At 32.1% G+C, this 19,846-nt stretch overlaps 2 protein-coding genes across 4 annotated transcripts; both read right to left on the bottom strand.

The window, feature by feature from the left end:
- Window positions 1-631: 631 nt before the first annotated feature.
- LOC125874017 (uncharacterized) lies at window positions 632-4,344 on the bottom strand. Its single transcript, XM_049554823.1, has 4 exons — window positions 4,066-4,344; window positions 3,848-3,969; window positions 2,550-2,720; window positions 632-1,002 (listed from the first exon to the last, which is right to left on the bottom strand). Exons 1-4 carry the CDS (start codon window positions 4,285-4,287, stop codon window positions 888-890), a joined length of 630 nt encoding a protein of 209 aa, XP_049410780.1. The 5' UTR covers window positions 4,288-4,344; the 3' UTR covers window positions 632-887.
- Window positions 4,345-5,286: 942 nt separating this feature from the next.
- LOC125874272 (protein decapping 5-like) lies at window positions 5,287-14,408 on the bottom strand. 3 transcript variants are annotated; one of them, XM_049555123.1, is made up of 13 exons: window positions 14,299-14,408; window positions 14,028-14,194; window positions 12,035-12,135; window positions 10,028-10,099; window positions 9,050-9,946; window positions 8,118-8,177; window positions 7,963-8,025; window positions 7,751-7,816; window positions 7,552-7,611; window positions 7,112-7,273; window positions 6,055-6,255; window positions 5,857-5,961; window positions 5,287-5,780 (listed from the first exon to the last, which is right to left on the bottom strand). In XM_049555123.1, exons 2-13 carry the CDS (start codon window positions 14,161-14,163, stop codon window positions 5,631-5,633), a joined length of 2,073 nt encoding a protein of 690 aa, XP_049411080.1. In that variant the 5' UTR covers window positions 14,164-14,194; window positions 14,299-14,408; the 3' UTR covers window positions 5,287-5,630. The 3 variants fall into 3 exon arrangements, with proteins under 3 accessions (XP_049411080.1, XP_049411078.1, XP_049411081.1); XM_049555121.1 differs by having other exon boundaries at window positions 14,028-14,186; XM_049555124.1 differs by lacking the exon at window positions 14,299-14,408 and having other exon boundaries at window positions 14,028-14,292.
- Between the last annotated feature and the right edge of the window lie 5,438 nt (window positions 14,409-19,846).

Below are 19,846 nucleotides of genomic sequence, written 5' to 3'. Positions count from 1 at the left end.
GATATTGTTGGTGAGTAATTAACTTTCTTTCTTATTTGAATTACTATTACTCGTATCGATGACAACTAATAACACACTTTCTATTTTATTTTATACGATGATATTTGATTATATTCAATTTGTGATTTACTTCCTTTTGAAAAAAAAAAAACTAATAATACTTGTATCTAACATATTGCAGAATTTATGGAGTGAAATAGACTTCCGTTGAACACAAACTTATTGTATAGTGTCAGTGGCCAGTTGAATATCTTTTTCCTGAAAAATTATACTCCTTTCGTCCATTTTTAATTGTCATAATTTATTTTTTTAGAATCAAATTATAAGAACTTTGACTGACATTTTAAGATTTATTTTATCATCATTTTGATATGCAAAAAAATATAATTTATGGTACTTTTCGTATAATTTTTAAATATCTAAACTTTTTGTTTAAAATATCGAATTAATTTAATCTTATTTAACTTTGAAAATCAATCAAATTGACTTTTGAAAATCGCAACATGACAATTAAAAGTATTAAATATATAAAAATTTATACAAAATATATACATCAAAAATTATTTTTCTTATGTCCATATTAAAATTGAATAATCATTAACTAAATTTGTAGATGTGCCCCTTGCATAGTATAATAGTAAGGGAAATATCATAAGTTACTGATCAAACTCAAAAGCTTAGACAACTGCTCTCATTGAGCTAATGACCTGGGAAAATTAAATGATACCCCAAACTAACATTCGTTTCTTGAATTTTGTATAACATTTTCACTCTTTTTGCTTAATGCATGTTGTGTGGGTCAAACATGAAATGTAGAATCATTTTTGTCATCGCATAATACAATATGAGAAAATGCACATATATATTCCCTCATCGAAATGAGAAAATTATTCAGAATTTATTAGTTTCTTCTTGACCATCGATCTTCTTGATCTCCAAATGATAGAATGACGATCTGGACAAATTTGGTATGGAATTTTTGGTGGAATGACTTCTGGAAAACTGCATATGTATCCCACAATTCAATAATCAGTTTTTGTTTTTTTTTGATAACTCGTGCACATATGAGAAGAAATCACCTAATATTTCTATCTAGGATGAGACGACTAAACTCTACTTTTGGTGCCACAAGAAAATTAAAAATGATTCAAGTAGAAATGACAAATTTCCATGTTTTTCTAGTTATATATATCTTTTGCCTGAATTGACTGGTAACAAACTCAGTCCTTTCTTGATCCCTTTTGCCTGAAATGAAAATCCTATCTTTTCACTACTTCTCTATAGAGCAGTAAATATGAGCTGATCCACTTCATCCGGGTTAACTCATACAAACTTTAAAATTTAACGGATCAGGTTGAGCTAACCTACTTTTTGTGTGAGCCAAAAAATGGTTGGCCCAGCCCACAAGTATGTGGGCTACGAGCTTTGTCGGGCCAGCCTTTTTTTCTTAAAAGTATATTTTTTATAATTTTTTAAAATTAAATTATAATTTAAAAATATTATCATAAATATCGATAAGAAAATGTTACATGGTGTTAGTGTTACTACTTATTAATTTAATACACAAATAAAATTATTATAATATTTATTAAGTTTGATTTTAAGTAAAAGCATAAATAAGTAGTTAAATAGAAATATTAAACTAATTATTTTCCAATGATTATAATAAAACACAAAAACTATGACAATATTCCATAGGCTATGACCTATGTAGTAATTCCTTAGAAATTTTAGGAAATTGTTTTATGTAGTACATGCTTTATAAACATAATTTGTATTTAAATTGTAATATTTCAATCTTTAAACAGATTTTGAGTTTAGACTCTGGTTATTTTTAATACTCTATTTTATTTTTATTTGGCTCATGGGCTGACCCTATTTATATTTCTCAAGCCCCACAAATCGGCAGACTTATTTAGGTCGGGCTAAAAAACCCTTTTCTTAAATAAGCTCCAAAAATCATAGTCCAACCCTATTAAATCACGGATTAAATCAGACCGACCCAACGGGCCTAGCCGATATTGACGACTCTACTTCTCTATACAACTGTATATCCTTATTTATTCATGTTAACCTAACAACTGGCCGGCAAAACACAGCCAATTGGATTTAAGTTGTAATATACCTTGAAAATCTTTTTAAAAATTAATCATTCAACTACTATCATTTTTAGAATTTAACTTATATACATGGACAGTGTACATAAATTTTCCATTATCATGACATTTTTACCTTTTGTGTCGTATTTTAGAGATAATAAATTTCACATTTTATGAAGGATTATTATTAATAGATACACTTTGAATTCACAGAAGGTCACTCAATTTATAGTTATTAATAGATACACTAGCTTAAACCACAGCTACAAACAAAATATTATGCATATATTATCCCCTGCTAGAGGAAATTAAAGTAGAGAAATTAGCGTACCATTTAAAAAATTGTCTGGACTACGAATTATATATTTAGTACATGGAGCAGGTAAGTGTCAATAAAAAAATCAATAATATTATCAGATGCTTCGTATTATAAAATGATCATATTGTTACCTCAGTGCGTTAATTTCAATTTGTGAGAAGTCCATGTTTGTTGAACTATCTTGGAAATAAATGGTCCTTGTCTTTGTCCTTATGCCTGTGGTCATCAGTGGGGTTGGTTGCTTGATGGCTAATACTTTACAATTCAAATTGCTAGCAATGTGGTTGTGGGACATGGCGAACCTAAATAAAAGGAATACTTATTTTAGTTCCACCATACATGCATGATGAAGTTTAGTCAGGAGAAGCTTTTGAGGTTGAGTTAGATCAATATTCATTTTATTTTTCTAATGATCATGATATTGAGGCAGATTCATCTCAATTCATAGTTTATTCGATACCCTATGTTATATTATTCACGCTTCAATTGCAGGATTGGGCATGTGCGAGCATTGAGATTGTCTTTCATTGGTTTTGAAATGAGAGTTTGATTGCTCCTTATATAATCTTGGACAATCGTTACTTTTTTACCTAACTTTTAGGATTGAGTTAGATCAAAAAATTGTTTTTACCGCTATTTTTCAATGCGTGAATGGTGTAATTTGGGGTACAACAGAGTTGGTTAGCCAACCTAGTTGATATCAGCCTTGATGGAATATAACCCTTAATTTCCTAAAGGGGAAAAATGAAAAATATACTTTCGAACTATTGTAAATCGTATGCAGATACCCTTCGTCATACTTTTGGGACATTGGTGTCTCTGCCGTTCAAAAACTAGAGCATATATACCCTTTATACAAACGGACATACACATGTCATAATCTTATCCGCCGACCTGACATTTATTAAATATCGGATCGACGGATAAGATTGTGTCACGTGTTCCTTTTTAGTCTTCCGTTAGAGTGAAGGGTATATATGCTCTAGTTTTTAGACGGCAGGGGCATCAATGTCCCAAAAGTATCACAGAGAATATCTACATATCATTTACAATAATTCGAGATATATTTATCCTTTTTCCCTTCCTAATATGTAATGTATATTCCATCAACCAACCTAGTTGATATTGGCCTTGATGTTGCCATGGTAGTAAAGAAATGAATATTCGATTTAACTCAACCACAAAAGCTTTTTTTATTCTAGAATTGTTACTCCGTATCGCACGAACTTCTTATCCTTTCTCAATTGTACAGTGGATCGATTCAATTCACAAAACCTTTACTTAAAATCATATTTATCAACTACTGACACAGAAGATTTGCAAAAGTAAAAGCAGATGAACAATAATACTATCTTTCTTAGTTAAAAAAACAAAACAGGGGACTGCTACTTCTACCCTAAAAAGAAAAGAGGGGGTGTGAAAATTTAACCTGTAAAGAAAACTCTGTTCATGAAGTCCAGCAACAAGAGTAGAAGCACCAATTTCTCTAACCATAGCACCAATCTTTCCACCATCTTGATCCCCTTGTGTCACCACAATCTCTGTCTTCGTCTGTAACACAACCCTTCTATCATATACTCCATCAGTAACATACAAATTAAACTAATACAAGCTCAAAGAAAAATAGAAATTAAAGTAGTAGCATACATTGAAAAAATTGTTGCATATGTCTTGAAAAGAAAGAGCCAATTGGAAACCTTGGAGGCGTAAAAGCCTGAGTTTCTTCTTGCTCTTGGATCTTGTGATAGAGAATATGTGGAGAAGAGTAATTATATCTCCGTATCTCAACAGATTCTGAAGAGTCCACTGAAGTGCAGTTCTTGCTATCTCCACATCTTCCACTACTACCACAATTTTCCTTACATCCATGTCTATATATTTAACGCCTCTTAGCTAGCAATTCGTTTAATTCCTCTGTTTTCTTCGATAAAAGGTCCTTGGTGAGCTACAGAGTTTTGACTACTCTCTCTAGATGATCACAAAATGGAGAGTAGTTACATAGGAAGGGAACAGGGACCGAGTCTTTCTGCTTACAAATGGAGAAGGAAGTTTATATCAATTTTATGACGTGTGATACAAGGGGCCCAATCTTTCCCTTAAATTAATGGTTAAAAGAATATGATAATTTAATTTTGGCAAATTTTTAGATAGTACTCATAAAATTTCCAATAGTTCTAATTTGGTAAAATTTGCGTGTCTAATATTGGTTCTCAATTCTTAAAATATCAGAAATATTCCTATAGGAGGTCAAGTTGAAGCAATCAATTTACACACGTTATGATTAGCTGTATGAGTCATCCTTTTTCAACTTTGCCCTATTCACACATATTTTGTTCCACACACATAATGCTATTTGAGGGGACAGGGAGAAGGGGTAGAAACTTGGGTAATAATGCGAGGAAGCGTCATCACGCATTCACTTTCGCCCTTTTCAATACTGGAGTGACGATAGGAGACGGCAATGTGATTGATCACACAATCCTACGTTTATGTTTGTCATTTTTTTGCAACTTTTATTATTCTTTCTTTCTTGGTTTATGCCCCACGTCCGCTTATGGCTTATATTGTAGTGAACACTCACTTTGAGGAGTTAGTAAGACTGACCAAGGATCTACAATTCATTCCTTTCTTCTAAACTTTTATACAAAAAAGAGGCGGGGGCTTCTTTTTGCTCTATGTGAAGGAGAAGCTAATAGAACTCACCAGAGGGTAGAAGAATACAACCGTGGGGATAAGGTGAAAGTTTGTTTATGTTAAGAAGAAGCTGAAGGGGAAATGTATAGGCGCTGACCATACAAAATACTACTGCAGGTTAAATCTAGCTTGCCACTCAATTAAAAACATGACACTGCAAAATATTTTCATGTCGATAATTTGTTATTCACAAAAACTTCATGAAAGATTTTATTCAAGGCAGCTAAACTTACTACTTGTTTCTCCTAGTACAGCAAAGGTGCTTATGTATCAGGGTAATCAGCTGACTGATTACATACTCTTACAATAACAGTTCTCCAAGTCCTACCCACAGCTCATCTTTAAATACTCCGTGCTCAGTAGTAAACTCTACCCTTCTGTCCTTTATTTATTATATATATAACTAACCATAATGTCAAGTTAAACCTGACTAGAAGTTTACTATGACTAAATACTAGATAATGCCGGGTGATGTCTACTTCCTGAACACCATTCACAGGTACACATACAAGCTCTTTTCAAGTGACACGACCCCAAACAGTTCTTCCTTGGCCACGGCCACCACGTGCATTGTCGTATCCTCTTCCACGGTAGGATTGCTGAAATCCCCCTGACATGCGAGCTCCCTGACCACGACCCCGTTGGTTTTTCTGAATCTCACCAAATGTCTAGAAAACACATAAAGAAGTCTCGTCAGAAATAAAATTAAAGAGAAATTCTAAAAGCAAAGATATTTAAGATTACCTCGACATCTTTTTTCCTTTGGTCGGAGAACTTCACTTTCCCAGATTCACGATCAAGTGCATGGCAAGAAAGAGAATCAAAGAAGTCCTCCTTACAATAGACAGGCTGTAGAACAAAACGTTATCAACAGCAAATTGAGGAATACATGGAGAAAATAATGAGTAAGGCAAATATAAATTTTTTCCACCTGCAGCTTACCTTGTTATCATGTTTTGCACTTCCATCCCCTGTTACATCCTCTACATCACTTTCATCCATCTCTTTCTCATCCCCGACTCCTTCATCTGATTCAGCTTTGTTACTTCTGCCTAGAAAATCCCATACCTCTTTCTTATTGAATTTTTCGTTCATTGCCTCAAAATCGAAATCCTCGGAGAATCTTTTAGCCACTAGGGGATACTGGAATAAAAAAAAAAGGTATGCTCTGAGTACAAAGAGTTGTGTTAGTTAACACTTAACAAACAGACAAGTAGTTTTATCTTTGATATTTGAGAGGATATGTTTCCATCAGAAGCAGGTCACTCTTTCTATTTCCCAATGATTCAGAAGGGGAAGGCAAAGTTTGCCAAGTTATTAGTGTATCAAAATGGGATAGAAAGAGAAAATGTCAAGAGGCATGCATTCCTTGCAGCTTGTTCAAATCCAGCCAACACAATTATCATCATTCAACACTCCCCAAACTATGTAATACTGGAAACAAGCTAAGGCATATTTATGGGACATTTATGGAAAGGCAAATTTATTACAACATCTTGAAGACTTATAAATTGTAATTCTCAGAGATTTTGCATCCAAGCTAAGGCATATTTTTGGGACACTAATTTAATTGAGGATATTTAGCTATTTCTATTTTTTCTAAAAAAAAACATCAAAACACATTAATTGCAATTCCAAGTTTCATGCGTCTAAACTACGCATTGTCTATTACTCATCAGATGACAAGAAAAATCATCTCAGGAGGTGATGCAAGCTTTACCGTGATAAAAGAACTAGGAGGGCTATAACAAAGGCATATTTGACAATAGTGACCTCCACAGTAAGTTAATGGTGAAGGCAATTTCGGAAAAATGAGAAGTAGGTAGAATTTTGCAAATACACAAAACAAACACAATCCAAGAATCACAACAAGACTTCAATGCCTCGATGTAACTGAACTAATATACTGAGAAGGAAATACAGCTACAAAGAATTGACAAGGATGTCATATGTCCACACAAGAATTTCAAAGAGATCCAAGTGCTAAAAGAATAGTTACCTTAGCTCCACGTCCCCGAAAATGACTTCCTGTGTTGCAATGATTGTGTTGAGGAACACCATCCCGAAATTGAATTCCTGTGTTGCGATGATTGTGTTGAGGAACACCATCACGAAATTGGATTCCTGTGTTGCGATGATTGTGTTGAGGAACACCATTTGGCTGCAACGATGTGGAAAATAAGTTAAAGAATGTGGTAGGCCATAATAAGAAGAATACAAGTACTCAAGTAGATAGTTTACAGAATCAAAGGACAAACCAAAATTTGGCAGTCATCAGAAGAAAGGGAGAATGAACTACTAGTGGAAAGTCTTTGCAATACTGAATTTATCAGAGAAAAGACCAATTCCAAAAAGAAACATAGAAAAAGCACGGAAATTACTTTAGAATATAAGCACGAAAAGATTAAAAAGCAACGGAAAACTAGCCAGCTGGATTACCACTTTTCCTCTGCCCATGCCCATATTACTCTGACGAGAATGTAGAGCAGCTCCAATAACCTGAAAGGTCAAGAAAAGTGGAAATCACTTCCTTGCCTACTGGTTAACGGAAGATATGACATAGTTCAATACTTAATTTAGCCAAAATACATATAAAGAAAAAAATAATGGATCACATGCTCTAATTAATTAGAGTTACCCCATTTCCTCTTCCTGATGCATGTTTCCTGTAACTTTGTTGTGCATAAACAGGACCTCCATTTGGCTGAAACAAATTATAAGGGGCAAAAGGGCATATGTCAGAATGCATACAGAATAGAAACTTCTCTTTTTCGGCTTAGGGCCTTGAGGAGGCAAGGGACCAAAAGTAAGGAGTTTGCCCTAGGCACACAAATAAGTCAATTAGATTACCGCATTTCCTCTGTGTGCAGGGCCTCTACTGTTGTGATGAGTGGATGATGTGTCTTGGTGTGCCTGAATGAACATAAAACAACCCATAAGGTAAACAACAACACCATTGAAGGCTCAAATGAGAATAAAAACTACCAAGTAATGCTTAAAATTACCCCATCTCTTCCCTGAGCATAGTAACTTCTATTGTGATGAGATGATGTAGATCCACGTAACTAGAAAGAAAGAAAGGATGGTGTCAACACGAAAAGCATACATGAATCTCCAAGTTATTGTATCAAATACAAAATTCATGAAATTCAGCAGTAGACAACAAGTGAGAAACTGGAATACATAACGTTGCAAACATAAAAAGAAGATGGAGGAAATTATGCAAAATAACATAACAATTATATTTAAGTACATAACAGAATTCATTCGTAATCCCTCTTCCCAATTCATATAGCACACTTCCCAGAGAATCCCCATTTCTATATTTAGAAACAATTCATCTTTAAAATTCTCACTTTACATTTGATGAGATGATTTATATCCACATAAATGTACAAGGGTTGTTTTAGACCACAAGTTTCAAAAATCATCTTTCTTTCTTAAAAGTCCGTGCAGAGTAAAACAGTGCTACATAAATTGGACCGAGGGAGTAAATAGGAAACATAAAGTCGGTTTACGATGATATCCATGTGCATTTATTAAAGGGTTAGAGCAAAAGTATTTTAAATTGGTAAATGTGAGTAATCCTGGCAAGAACATGATTAACAATATGATTCACAGAATGTTGGTGGATTCGGTTAAGGGTCTCTTTAATATATTTTCTCTAATGCCATTTAAAAGTAACTGCAACAATGCCAATCTGGTTACTTCTGCACAGTCTAAAGAATTTAATTACTACTCAATAACAACAATCAAAGAGTAATCACGCACACAAACATCAAAAAATATAAAAGGAAAGATATCATCAAAACACAGCAACAGTAGGTTCCTAATTTAACATCTAAGCTAAAATATCAGTTGTTTACCATTAATGGACACATCACAATATATGAGAGAAGGAATGGAGGAGAGAATGAGGGAGAGCAAGCTTCCATACTATTTTAGTTGGCGATTTTGGTAATGACTCCAGGGTTTCCTCAATACTCCCTGATGGCAGAGGTTCTGATACTGATGCTTGACCAGTGTATACATCAAAGTTTGGATTTTGCATTGACTGAGATGATGAGGAATCCTCCACTCCTGACTGTACCTCTGGTGTCAAGAGGGATAGTCTTGACAGATTGCTGAGAGATGCACCTTTTGAGTCTACAATAGATGACACAGTTTGCGAAAATGTTGGAAAAGAACCGGAAGTGCTAATGACGGAACTTGGTTCTTTCCTCACTGGAGCCAGATTAGCATTGGCATTAAGTTCCGCTTCCAGAGAAGACACAGTTCTTGGGCAAGAATCCACTGCTACAGTTGAAAGAGTACGGAATGCATCATTTGGCATTGGAATAGATAACAAATTAAAAGCCGGTTTAGCAGGCTGCCTGGGATTGGATTGCCCAGATGGAGACGGCACGGCAGGAAGTAAATTAGGGGAAGTAGTACTAATAGGCATCAGCAATGGGTGATGTTGTGCAGCCAAACTAGATCCTCCGGCTAATGCATTCACATTTTGGTGTTGCACTTGCTGCTGAATGGGAAGGGATGCAACCAAACTTTGTGGTGGTGGAGGAAAACGTTGCTGTTGATAATGAGATACTCCTCCTGAGGACCCAACTAATCCTGGCCAATAATTAGGCACAGCAGGCCCACTGATATTTACAGGTGGAGGAGGAAGTGATGAGCCCCAAAGGTTAGAACTTGGTAGCAACGGATTTGGGGGGAGATTCAATAAGAAAGGTGCAACAGGGAGCATGGACGGTGCACTGGTACTAACATCTGCTACTTGTGCAGCACCAGGAGATGTCATGCCAATGGTTGGTGGTGTTGGATTAGGAAAATGAGTCTGAATAATTAACATTCACAAAGTTAGTTAAATTTATATGATGCAACAAAAGGATAATCTACCATATTAAAATCAACATACCTGTATTATGGCAGGATCATCAGGAACAACTGCTGTACTTTGAGGGGATGGTGAAGATATAACCTGCAGATCCTGTGAGACGAAGGAAAAGAAAAGGAGATAATCCAGAATGAGTCTATATTTACAACAGAAACAAAACCCTCAGATGAATGGGTCTAACATTATTTCAGCTGTACTTCATCAGACATACACTATACAACATTACAGGAGAAGTCAAATGTAAGACCACTTCTCCAACTGAAAAGAGCAATTCCCCTTTTCCCTCCGGCCTCCGCATGGCTTCTTTCTTGTTACAAGCCATAAAATTGATATTGCTTCAATTAAGGCACCAGGATCCATCTAAACATTCTTAGAATTTTGATGCCAACCCTTTAATACCACTCTCTAAACCACTGGATCTGACAACCTAGAAGAGTTCTACATTGTCTAGTATATTGAAGCTTTAAGGGAAACATAAGTTACCCTGTAGCTTAAGCCTTAAACCTAAAAAGGAAAGAGATGTTGGGAACCTCATATGTCTCATTTTTTTTAAAGAAAGGTACAGAATCTACTGATGAGCATCCACGGATGCAAAATAGTAGAAAAGAAATTAACTCCTGTCCCTAAGCAGTGGCATTTAAACTCCTAAATAAAAATTCAACAAGCTAACAAAATCTATAAACTATCGTGCCAACTTTTCCAATTAGAGGAAATAATAATTGCTGCAGTGTGAGCTTAGCAGTAAGTAAAAGTAATCTTACGTGGTCAGAAAATACTTTATGGGTATCGGCATTCACTTTGAGGTGTCTCTTTTCAGAGGAAAAAAAAACTAAAAACATACCTTGTACATACGAGGATAACAGTAGAACTAATATGTTTTTAGCAGTGAGTTACCTTATCAAAAAAAATATGTTTTTAGCAGTGGCAGACTCTTATCAAATTAGCCAGCTAGTCTTGAACATAGGCTGAACGAGAAGCTACTGGGACTGAGCATCCTCTCTTAGACTATTTAGTCTGTCGGGATAAGAATTCTCACTATTGAATCTATCAATCCAGCCTCATCTTACCCCATGGTCATAGAGGTTTTTAGCAACTAGAAACAGTTGGACGCGAAGATACAAGTAGATAGCATGTTTAGTAGTTATTGACTATTATCACATGCACTCTAATGATTAACCTCCAAATTGATTCTGAAAGAGTACAGTTTTAAAAAGGTAACAGGAACGACCATGTAAGACACTAATCAAGAAATAATTCAACTACCCTTGCATGGTCGCTATGTGTAGGTGTCGTGAAGATGCAAGCAAAGTCTGCGTGTTACGTAGTTATTGACTATTATCACATGCACTCTAATGATAAACTGCCAAGTTGACTCTGGAGGAGTACAATTTAAAAAAAAGGTATCATGTAAGACACTGAACAAGAAATAATTCAACTACTCTTGCATGGTAGGTGGTAGCTATCTGTAGGTGTCAGGAAAAGGTCAATATGAACTATGAAGAAAACAAAAATGACAGAATGAAAAGTTGGTTTTTGTCTTACTGTGAGCTGCTGTTACTTTGGCATATGATTTCTATCGTCAATGGACACTCCTCACGAAAGCATGCATGAGATGATGTACTTCTTCCACAAAAGTAGAAGGGTAGGAGACATGGAAGAAGAATGAAGATGAAATAGTCATCTTCAATTATTAATACACTAAAACCAAGATCCTAGTTGCTTAACGCCTTAACCAAACTTCAAAAAGCATCTGAAGAGCTGGATGGAAAAAACTAAGAGTACTAGCTTTTGACCGTATTCGCAAAGACAGACAGTCTAAAGCAATCGGAATTACATAAAAGGTACAGCGGCAAAATTTGTTGGAATAGACAAAGCAATATTTCTGCATCTCCGCTGCCCCTCTAAAGGACCCTGACCACTCGGTAACTGATGGCGATCAGTTTCTTGAAGTTTTAATTACAATAATCCAGTTCCGATAAAATTACCAAGCACACAAAGTAAGCAGGTAAAGACAGAAGTAGATCTCACCTTTATATCACTACCACGGAAGAAAATGTACTCATATATTTTGTCACTAGGAGATATCTGAGGTCCATCCTTCTTTCGTCCTTCTGACCCATAAGATTTCACTGGACCACAAACAGATGACTCAGGTCTCACTAAATGTACACGATAAGAAGCTAAGAGTTCAAGACGAAACAAGTAAACTATACCGCCAAACATCTAAACATTATTATTAATTTAGCCAAACAACTCAATAAAACAAAAAGGTAATAAGAGAAGGAAAAGCCATAAACTTCAGGAACTGGAAAAGTCCATCACATTTGTTATGACACGAGGAGACACTAACCACAAGATTCTCTAGTTTATCCATGTTAAAAAGGGAAGAGCTTAATCTTAAAATACTTGTTAGAGAAGTAAATTATCTCTTTGAAAATTTTTTCTTAAAATTCAAATCGGACCTTTGTTATTATTATTTTTTTGATAAAATGCATTCAAGTCTAGCCTTTATTTTTTATAAAAAAATACTTTTGATAACTGTGGTGTCCAGAACAGCAGCCATGCGCCTCGGCTAACTCCACAGGATACCTCCCACCTCCCATCAGGGTAATTCTGTCCACTAAGGCTAAGAAAAAATGAGAAGAAAACACCTAGTGTTTTTGTCTCTACTGGTATTTGAACCTAAGGCATCATGGTTCTTAACCCACTTCATTGACCATGATGCCACACCTTGGTTGCAATTCAATTCTAGCCTTTATATCAACGGGAAGGTTACCGGACTCAAATACGTTTCCTTCTGCGCACTTACTCAAGAGACCAGCTATATTACAATAATAAAAATTTACGAGGATTCAGCATCTACCTACTATATTAGGGCACCAAAAATAGGATGTACGATTCAACAAGACAACAACACACCTAGACATCAATTCTTGCAACAAAACTATCATTTTTATAAACCATTTCCTCACATGTGGCATGTGCATGCATGGATCACTCAGAACTTCAGGGTGAACAAAAAAAATAAGAATTCTCAGATGGTTACACAAGTGACCCTCAGCTGTTCACATTTTCCATTCAAAGCGGAGCTACCAACTGGCCCGCTTTAAGTTAAAAAATTCTTTTTTTTTTTTGGATAAATCAAAAGAGACCATTTATTATTTCACCAAGATGGCACCATAAAATCCTTTGCACATCGAAATCCTTACACAATCAGTACAACAAAAACACCTTTTAGCAGCAATAAATATACACATTTACAAAGAGTATTAAAGTCTTTATCGGCATTAGTTAATTGTCATTGGATCCAATGTCGCTAAAGGCTTTAGGGACATATACAAAGAGTGCTAATTGCCGCTAAAAGTACATATTTAGTGGCAATTAAGTTATTGCCGTTAGTTGATTGCCGCTAAAAATCATTTTTGATTTAGTGAATCACAAACCAAAAAACAAAAGGATGCATGTTTTTTCTGTGTTATATTCATGAATTAAACTTTAACCAGCATCGACCTAAACAAGAAATCAATGGATGACACACACCAAAAACAGCATTACAAAAGATCAAAAGAAAAGGAACAACAACAGCAACAACCACATTTATGCATCAGTTCCCAGCAAGTTAAGGCAGAAAACAAATGAAACACATCTTCTAACTTTCCTTGTGCTCACTTTCTCCTTTGTCTTCATCTTCCTCCCAAACACATTTTTTTTTCCTTTCCAAATTTATTAACCCTAACACATTCTTTCAAAAACTCCTTCGAACAGATCTATATCTATTTCGCCTTTCAAGTATTAAACTCCAAACATTACAAATTAATAACAACATAAATAAGCATGATCACACTGTATAATTCAATTCTCAGTTAATACAACATGCAAACGGTTCCTTTTTCTTTGCTTCGTTCATCTACAACTCAGATAACAGGCACACACCAAAACTCTTACACATTCACAAACTAACAATTACTACATAATAATAATAAAAAAAAAACTAGAACAGAGTGTGAGTGAGTGTGTATACCGTTACGAAGACCGATTGTTGATTCAGCAGCATCAAGATGGAATAGAAATCCTTCATAGCGTATATCAGACTTTGTGATCAAGCAAATAAGACTCCCAATGTAGGAGTCGGCTGCCTTAGAGGCCGCCGTTGCCATTGCGGAATCTCTGTGTGTTGAAACTGAAACCCTAATGAATCAGTGAGAATGAATTTATAGTGCGGAGAAACCGAAAAAAAGGAAAAAAAGATAATGTGAAGGAGGAAGAATCCATAAGAAACCGCTTGATGTCACCTGGCAAAGAGTGGAGGTCGGACGCTTCTTCTTCTTTATGCCCAGTGTTAGAAAACAGTAGAGCTAATCACACGAGAATTGTATTTCCTCTTCCCTTTTAATACTTTTTTTCTGCCTTTGTCTTTTTCTTAGGGTATATTAGTATTACTTACTACTATCTTGCTTCGCCTTCTCATTCAATTCTATACAAAAAATACATTTTCATATTTTATCCTAATATCAATTATTAAAAAATCATTCAATTTTATTTTATCATAATATTATTTATTATTTCTTAAAAATTGATTCAATTTTATACTAAAAATGCATTTTAGCATAATATTAATTATTATTTCTTAAAAACTCACTCAATTTTATACTAAAATATATATTTTCATATTTTATCATAACATTAATTATTATTTTCTTAAAAATTCATTCAATTTCATACTAAAAATATATTTTCATTTTTTATTATAATTTTAATTATTATTTCTTAAAAACGTGCACAGTCCAAATTGAACAAGTAAAAAGTAAGCAGAGAGAGTATAACTGGATCCGGCTCCCCTCCATTACCCCTTCCTTCCATTTCATCAAGTGCACCCCTAGATAAGCGACATGTGTCTTATTTAAAGTTTAAAAATCAAGATTATATTATATTAACAAATATCATAACCATAGTTAAGTCAATTAATTTTAGAAAACTACTCTCTAAATTTGGTAAAAATTACAATATATTCCATACAAAATTTAATATTTATTAATATCATTAATTTCATCTTATATTTTTATATTCTACTATATTATAAAAGAGAGTTTAGGCCCAAGTATAATATATAACATTCAAGATTGGGACTTTTCCCAATCTTGAATATTATATATTATACTTGTGTGACTTTTAAGATTCTATTTTATACCCAAGTATAATATATAATATTCAAGATTGGGATTTTCTTGAATATTATATATTATATTTATTATATAGTAGAACTTGGGCATAAACTCCCTTTTAAAATAATATAGAATATGTGTGTATATATATATATATCACAAATGGAAAAGACTCAATCAAGGAAGCAACATATATCATTTACAAATGACTTAAAAAGCTTTAAAATATTTAAAAGCTATATACAGAATTCTATCAGACTCACGTATATTGGGATAGAAAAAATAACACATATCATTTTAATATTACCAAAAAAGTATTATAAATAATAATAATTAACAACTTAAAATATCTGAAAGACATTTTAAAAGGGTTAATTTTGTAATTTTATCCATATCACATAAATTAGGACAAAGTGACCAGTAATGTACATTATTTCAAAGTTACATAAAAATATTATAAATCACATTAATTAATAACTTCAAACATTTAAAAAAAAATATGAAAATTCGGATGACTCTCCAAATTTCATTTGTGTCACATAAATTGAGACAACAAAAATAACATATATTGGGTTCATTTTAATTTATTTGTCTTGTTTTTTTTATATTTAAAAATTGTGTAAAAATACTATAAATCATAATAATTGACAACATAAAATATGTTTTGAAAAAAAATACAAAAAATTCTACTGATTCTTGAAGTGAATCTATCGTAAAAATACTATAAATCATGATAATTGACAACATAAAATATTTCAAAAATGTTGTATGTGGATAGTCTTATTATGCCTTAAATAGCGTCAAAGAAAGTACATGTTTATGATAAAAAAACTTATTCCTTTATTCACACAAACAATCGCTTCAAAAACTCGGTTATTAGCCCCAAAATATACCATTTATCTTATTGGGCCCGTGCATAGCACGGGCAACATTATCTAGTATATATATATATATATATATATATATTAGAAGAGAGAGTTTCAAAGGCTACTTTTGGTCATTCAATTGGCAAGTGGGGATATTTTTGTCATTCCAACTTCTCAAAGTGATAAGCATTGCATAGAAAAAATTGTACTATGAGTCTTATTATTTGTACCTTCTTAACATCTTTACAAAAAAACCTACACTTTTCTACTAAATTACATATTATGCCTTCTATCATTGAGTATAGTGGGGTCCATTTAATTTTACAATTGACGCATATACAATGATAACTTTATTGAGTTTCTATATATCCATTTTTATTCTCTACATATTCAATTGTTTAAATTTAATATAGTTAAATAATTTAATAAAATTTTATTATTTAGCTTTTATATTCAAAACAAATTATTTTTTAATATTATATATATCATTAAATAACTATATAAGATTATTAATAGTCATATTTATATTTTTAAAGTATAATTAATAAAAAAAATTTAATAAAATCCTAATAAATAATTTATTAAGAAAAACGTCAAATTAATTTAAATTATTTCTTTTTATATTTGACTTACTTATATAGAAGATACAGTTTTCAAGTTTTGAAAAGTTTCAACATCTTACGGTACATACTTGTAATCCAACTTTTAATTGATATCAAGTTATGATATTTATTATAGAAATCATTTCCTCATTTCAAAAGAAAAAAAAAACTTATTTTCTAGAGGAAATATGTTGCAAAAATTTTTGCTCATCAAATAGAGAAAATTAACATTTTACAGAACAGACCGATAGATTTATCAAAAAAATTTCTCCAATTTCATGTAAAAACAAATTTAACAAAAAAAAGGAATATTACATAATAATAATGGGCCCGTGCTGGCATGAGCCATTACTTTCTAGTATATTTAAATATTAAAGTTTATGATATTTAAGGATCCTTTAAGGTGAGAATCAACTAAATAATTTTCTGTACTAGTAAATTTTATTCTTGAAATATTATACTACATTGAGAATGTTTTTTTGAAGAATTATCAATGTTACGAAACAAAAATAAAAAATAAAAGACAAAAGGTTTTTCGAATTAAACGATATCAAAATTATTCCAAGGAGAAAATGTGGTTATTGTACGTTTGAAGGGAAAAAATCTACGTTTTCTTAAAATTTTCTTTTATATATTTATTTTTTTGTGAAATAAAAGCAAACATTGTTTTAAATGCAAATGTTTTTGAAGATTATTATTTATCACATTAAATATAAACGTTTCATGTTTAACAATTTTAAGATTTAAATATAAAAATACAAGATGAAATTAATGCTATTAATAAATATTAAATTTTGTATGAAATTTATTGTAATTTTTATCAAATTTAGAGAGTAGTTTTCTAAAATTAGTTGACTTAACTATGGTTATGATATTTATTAATATAATATAATCTTGACCTTTAAACTTTAAATAAGACATGTGTCGCTTATCTAGGGGTGCACTTGACGAAATGGAGGAAAGGGGTAATGGAGGGGAGCCGGATCTAGTATAACTAAGAATATTAGGGAAGTACTAATATTTCATTTTTCACTTTGTGTGTGATATCCGTTTTGAAATTTAATTAATCTTATTACCGTAAGAAATTCTATTTTTGAATATAAAGTACTTCATGTTATTCTAATTACCACTTAAGCAAAATAATTGTTCTACAACCTTTGATTATTAGATTCGAAGTATTCGAAATACTTGAACGCCTAATGTTCTCTTAATGACAAAAATAAGACAATTTGGAACTATTGTGATTCTGTTTGCAATAAGTTGCAAAAGTGAAAAGACTCTTTTAAATTGATTCATTTTGGGATCAAGTTATATGTGAATTCTAATATAAAAAAGGATATACTAATAATCATGGAATAATTTGGATTTGTTATTGAATGTTTGGATTTTTATTATAGAATGCATAAGAGAAAATTATTGAACAATAAAACTAATCTTTTTAGGAACGTGTAAAGTTTAAAATGAATGAATAAAAGTGAACGAATTAAATATAGTCATTAACTTGTTATTATATAAATCAATGCTTCTTTTTCTTTTATTTACATTCCTTTTAACTTGATGTACTGCACATATAGTTGGCATATTTTTTTAAAATATTAAGAATTTCAATACTCGATCCGTTCTTGTTTTAAAAGAATTGCTCTGCTGTTAAATAATATTATGCTTTTTTTAGCAGCTTAACAATATTTTTGCTTAAGTGGTAACGCTTTTTTTTTTCTTGGGAAGTTCATTATATTTACTTGATTATTATGTCTTTCAATATAAAAGAAAAGTTACCTTCCAACGTAAGTAAAAAAACAAAGATGTCGATATGTTGATAATAGAATCTAACTATATAGAGTATCACCAAGAATATAATTGTGGTAGAATGAATACGACCTCTTCGTCATCAATTAAAGGTATATGATAGGAAATAATGTCCTCCCTTCTAATGAATCTTACGAAGCGTGAATCTAAATTAGTTGAAATTTCAATACATTATCAAATACTTGAGACGAAGTAAAAAAAAAAAAATCTACTGGTCATCTAGTCCAATCAAGTTTATAGATTTGATTGAATGTTTAAAGTCACACAAGCTATATTCGGACAAAGAACTAAACTTGCCAAAAACATACAAATTGCACACATGGCCCGTTAATGAAACTACTTTTGTTACATTGATGAAAATTATACTATAAACATGCAAATATATAACATGCTATGTTCTAATTTCTTTCTCATTACTAGTAGTTTGATGAGTGACGATATTTTAACCACATATGTTCATAATAACTTTTAACAAGAAAAAAAAGATGCTCGTAACTCTTTAACCATCACTTTAATTTACTTTATTTTTAAACAAATGACAACTAGAAGCGAGAAAAATAGTTATTAACGTATAATTTAGGGGAAACTACGTAAATCCCACTAGTTTAGGTCCTAATTACTAAGATTTCCAATAGTTTCAAATATTACTTCCTCTATCATATTTCGTGCTTAGGATACATGAGTCTGAATCCGTGAGATAAATGTATCTGCCGAATTTTAAAATTGAGATACATATTTTATTTATTTAATTAATTAGACGTAACATATTTCCTTAATTAGAGGAGTTATTGATAATTTTCAAAATACATAGACAATTAACACCTAAATACATGATTATCATACAAGTACATTCATATGTGTCATAGAAGTATCTAGTATTAATTTCATATATTTATTTATATGATCTAATATTAATTTCATGTATCTATTTATATGATCTAATATTATTTCATGTATCTATTATATGTATAATTTGATGTACCAAATATCAAATTTATACGTTATATCCAAAAACATGTATCTCAGATAAATATGAAAATAGTTAGATACATTGTAATAACATAACAAATATATATGATAATATTAAGATACATGATAGAAGACCATATACATATGACAAAACTCGGATACATGATAGAACAAATTGTGTCAAATACATGCGTAAATTTTCAATAATACTCAAGCCTCCAATATATTCATTAGATACATACACACTTAATAAAATACAGTGATAAAAACTAAGGGTCTGTTTGGTATGAAGGAGTTTTCCAATTTTCTCATGTTTGGTTGGGTTAAATGTTTTGTAAAATGTTTTCCAAATCAACTCATTTTCCTCAAATTTAAGGAAAATGACTTCCCTTCAAAACTTAAGGAAAACATTTTCCAAAACTCTCCTCCAACTTC

Source organism: Solanum stenotomum, chromosome 8 (assembly GCF_019186545.1).
Source record: "Solanum stenotomum isolate F172 chromosome 8, ASM1918654v1, whole genome shotgun sequence".
Taxonomy (NCBI): domain Eukaryota; kingdom Viridiplantae; phylum Streptophyta; class Magnoliopsida; order Solanales; family Solanaceae; genus Solanum; species Solanum stenotomum.
Note: the sequence above shows the minus strand (reverse complement) of the source record. Positions and strands in the feature narration are given on the sequence as shown.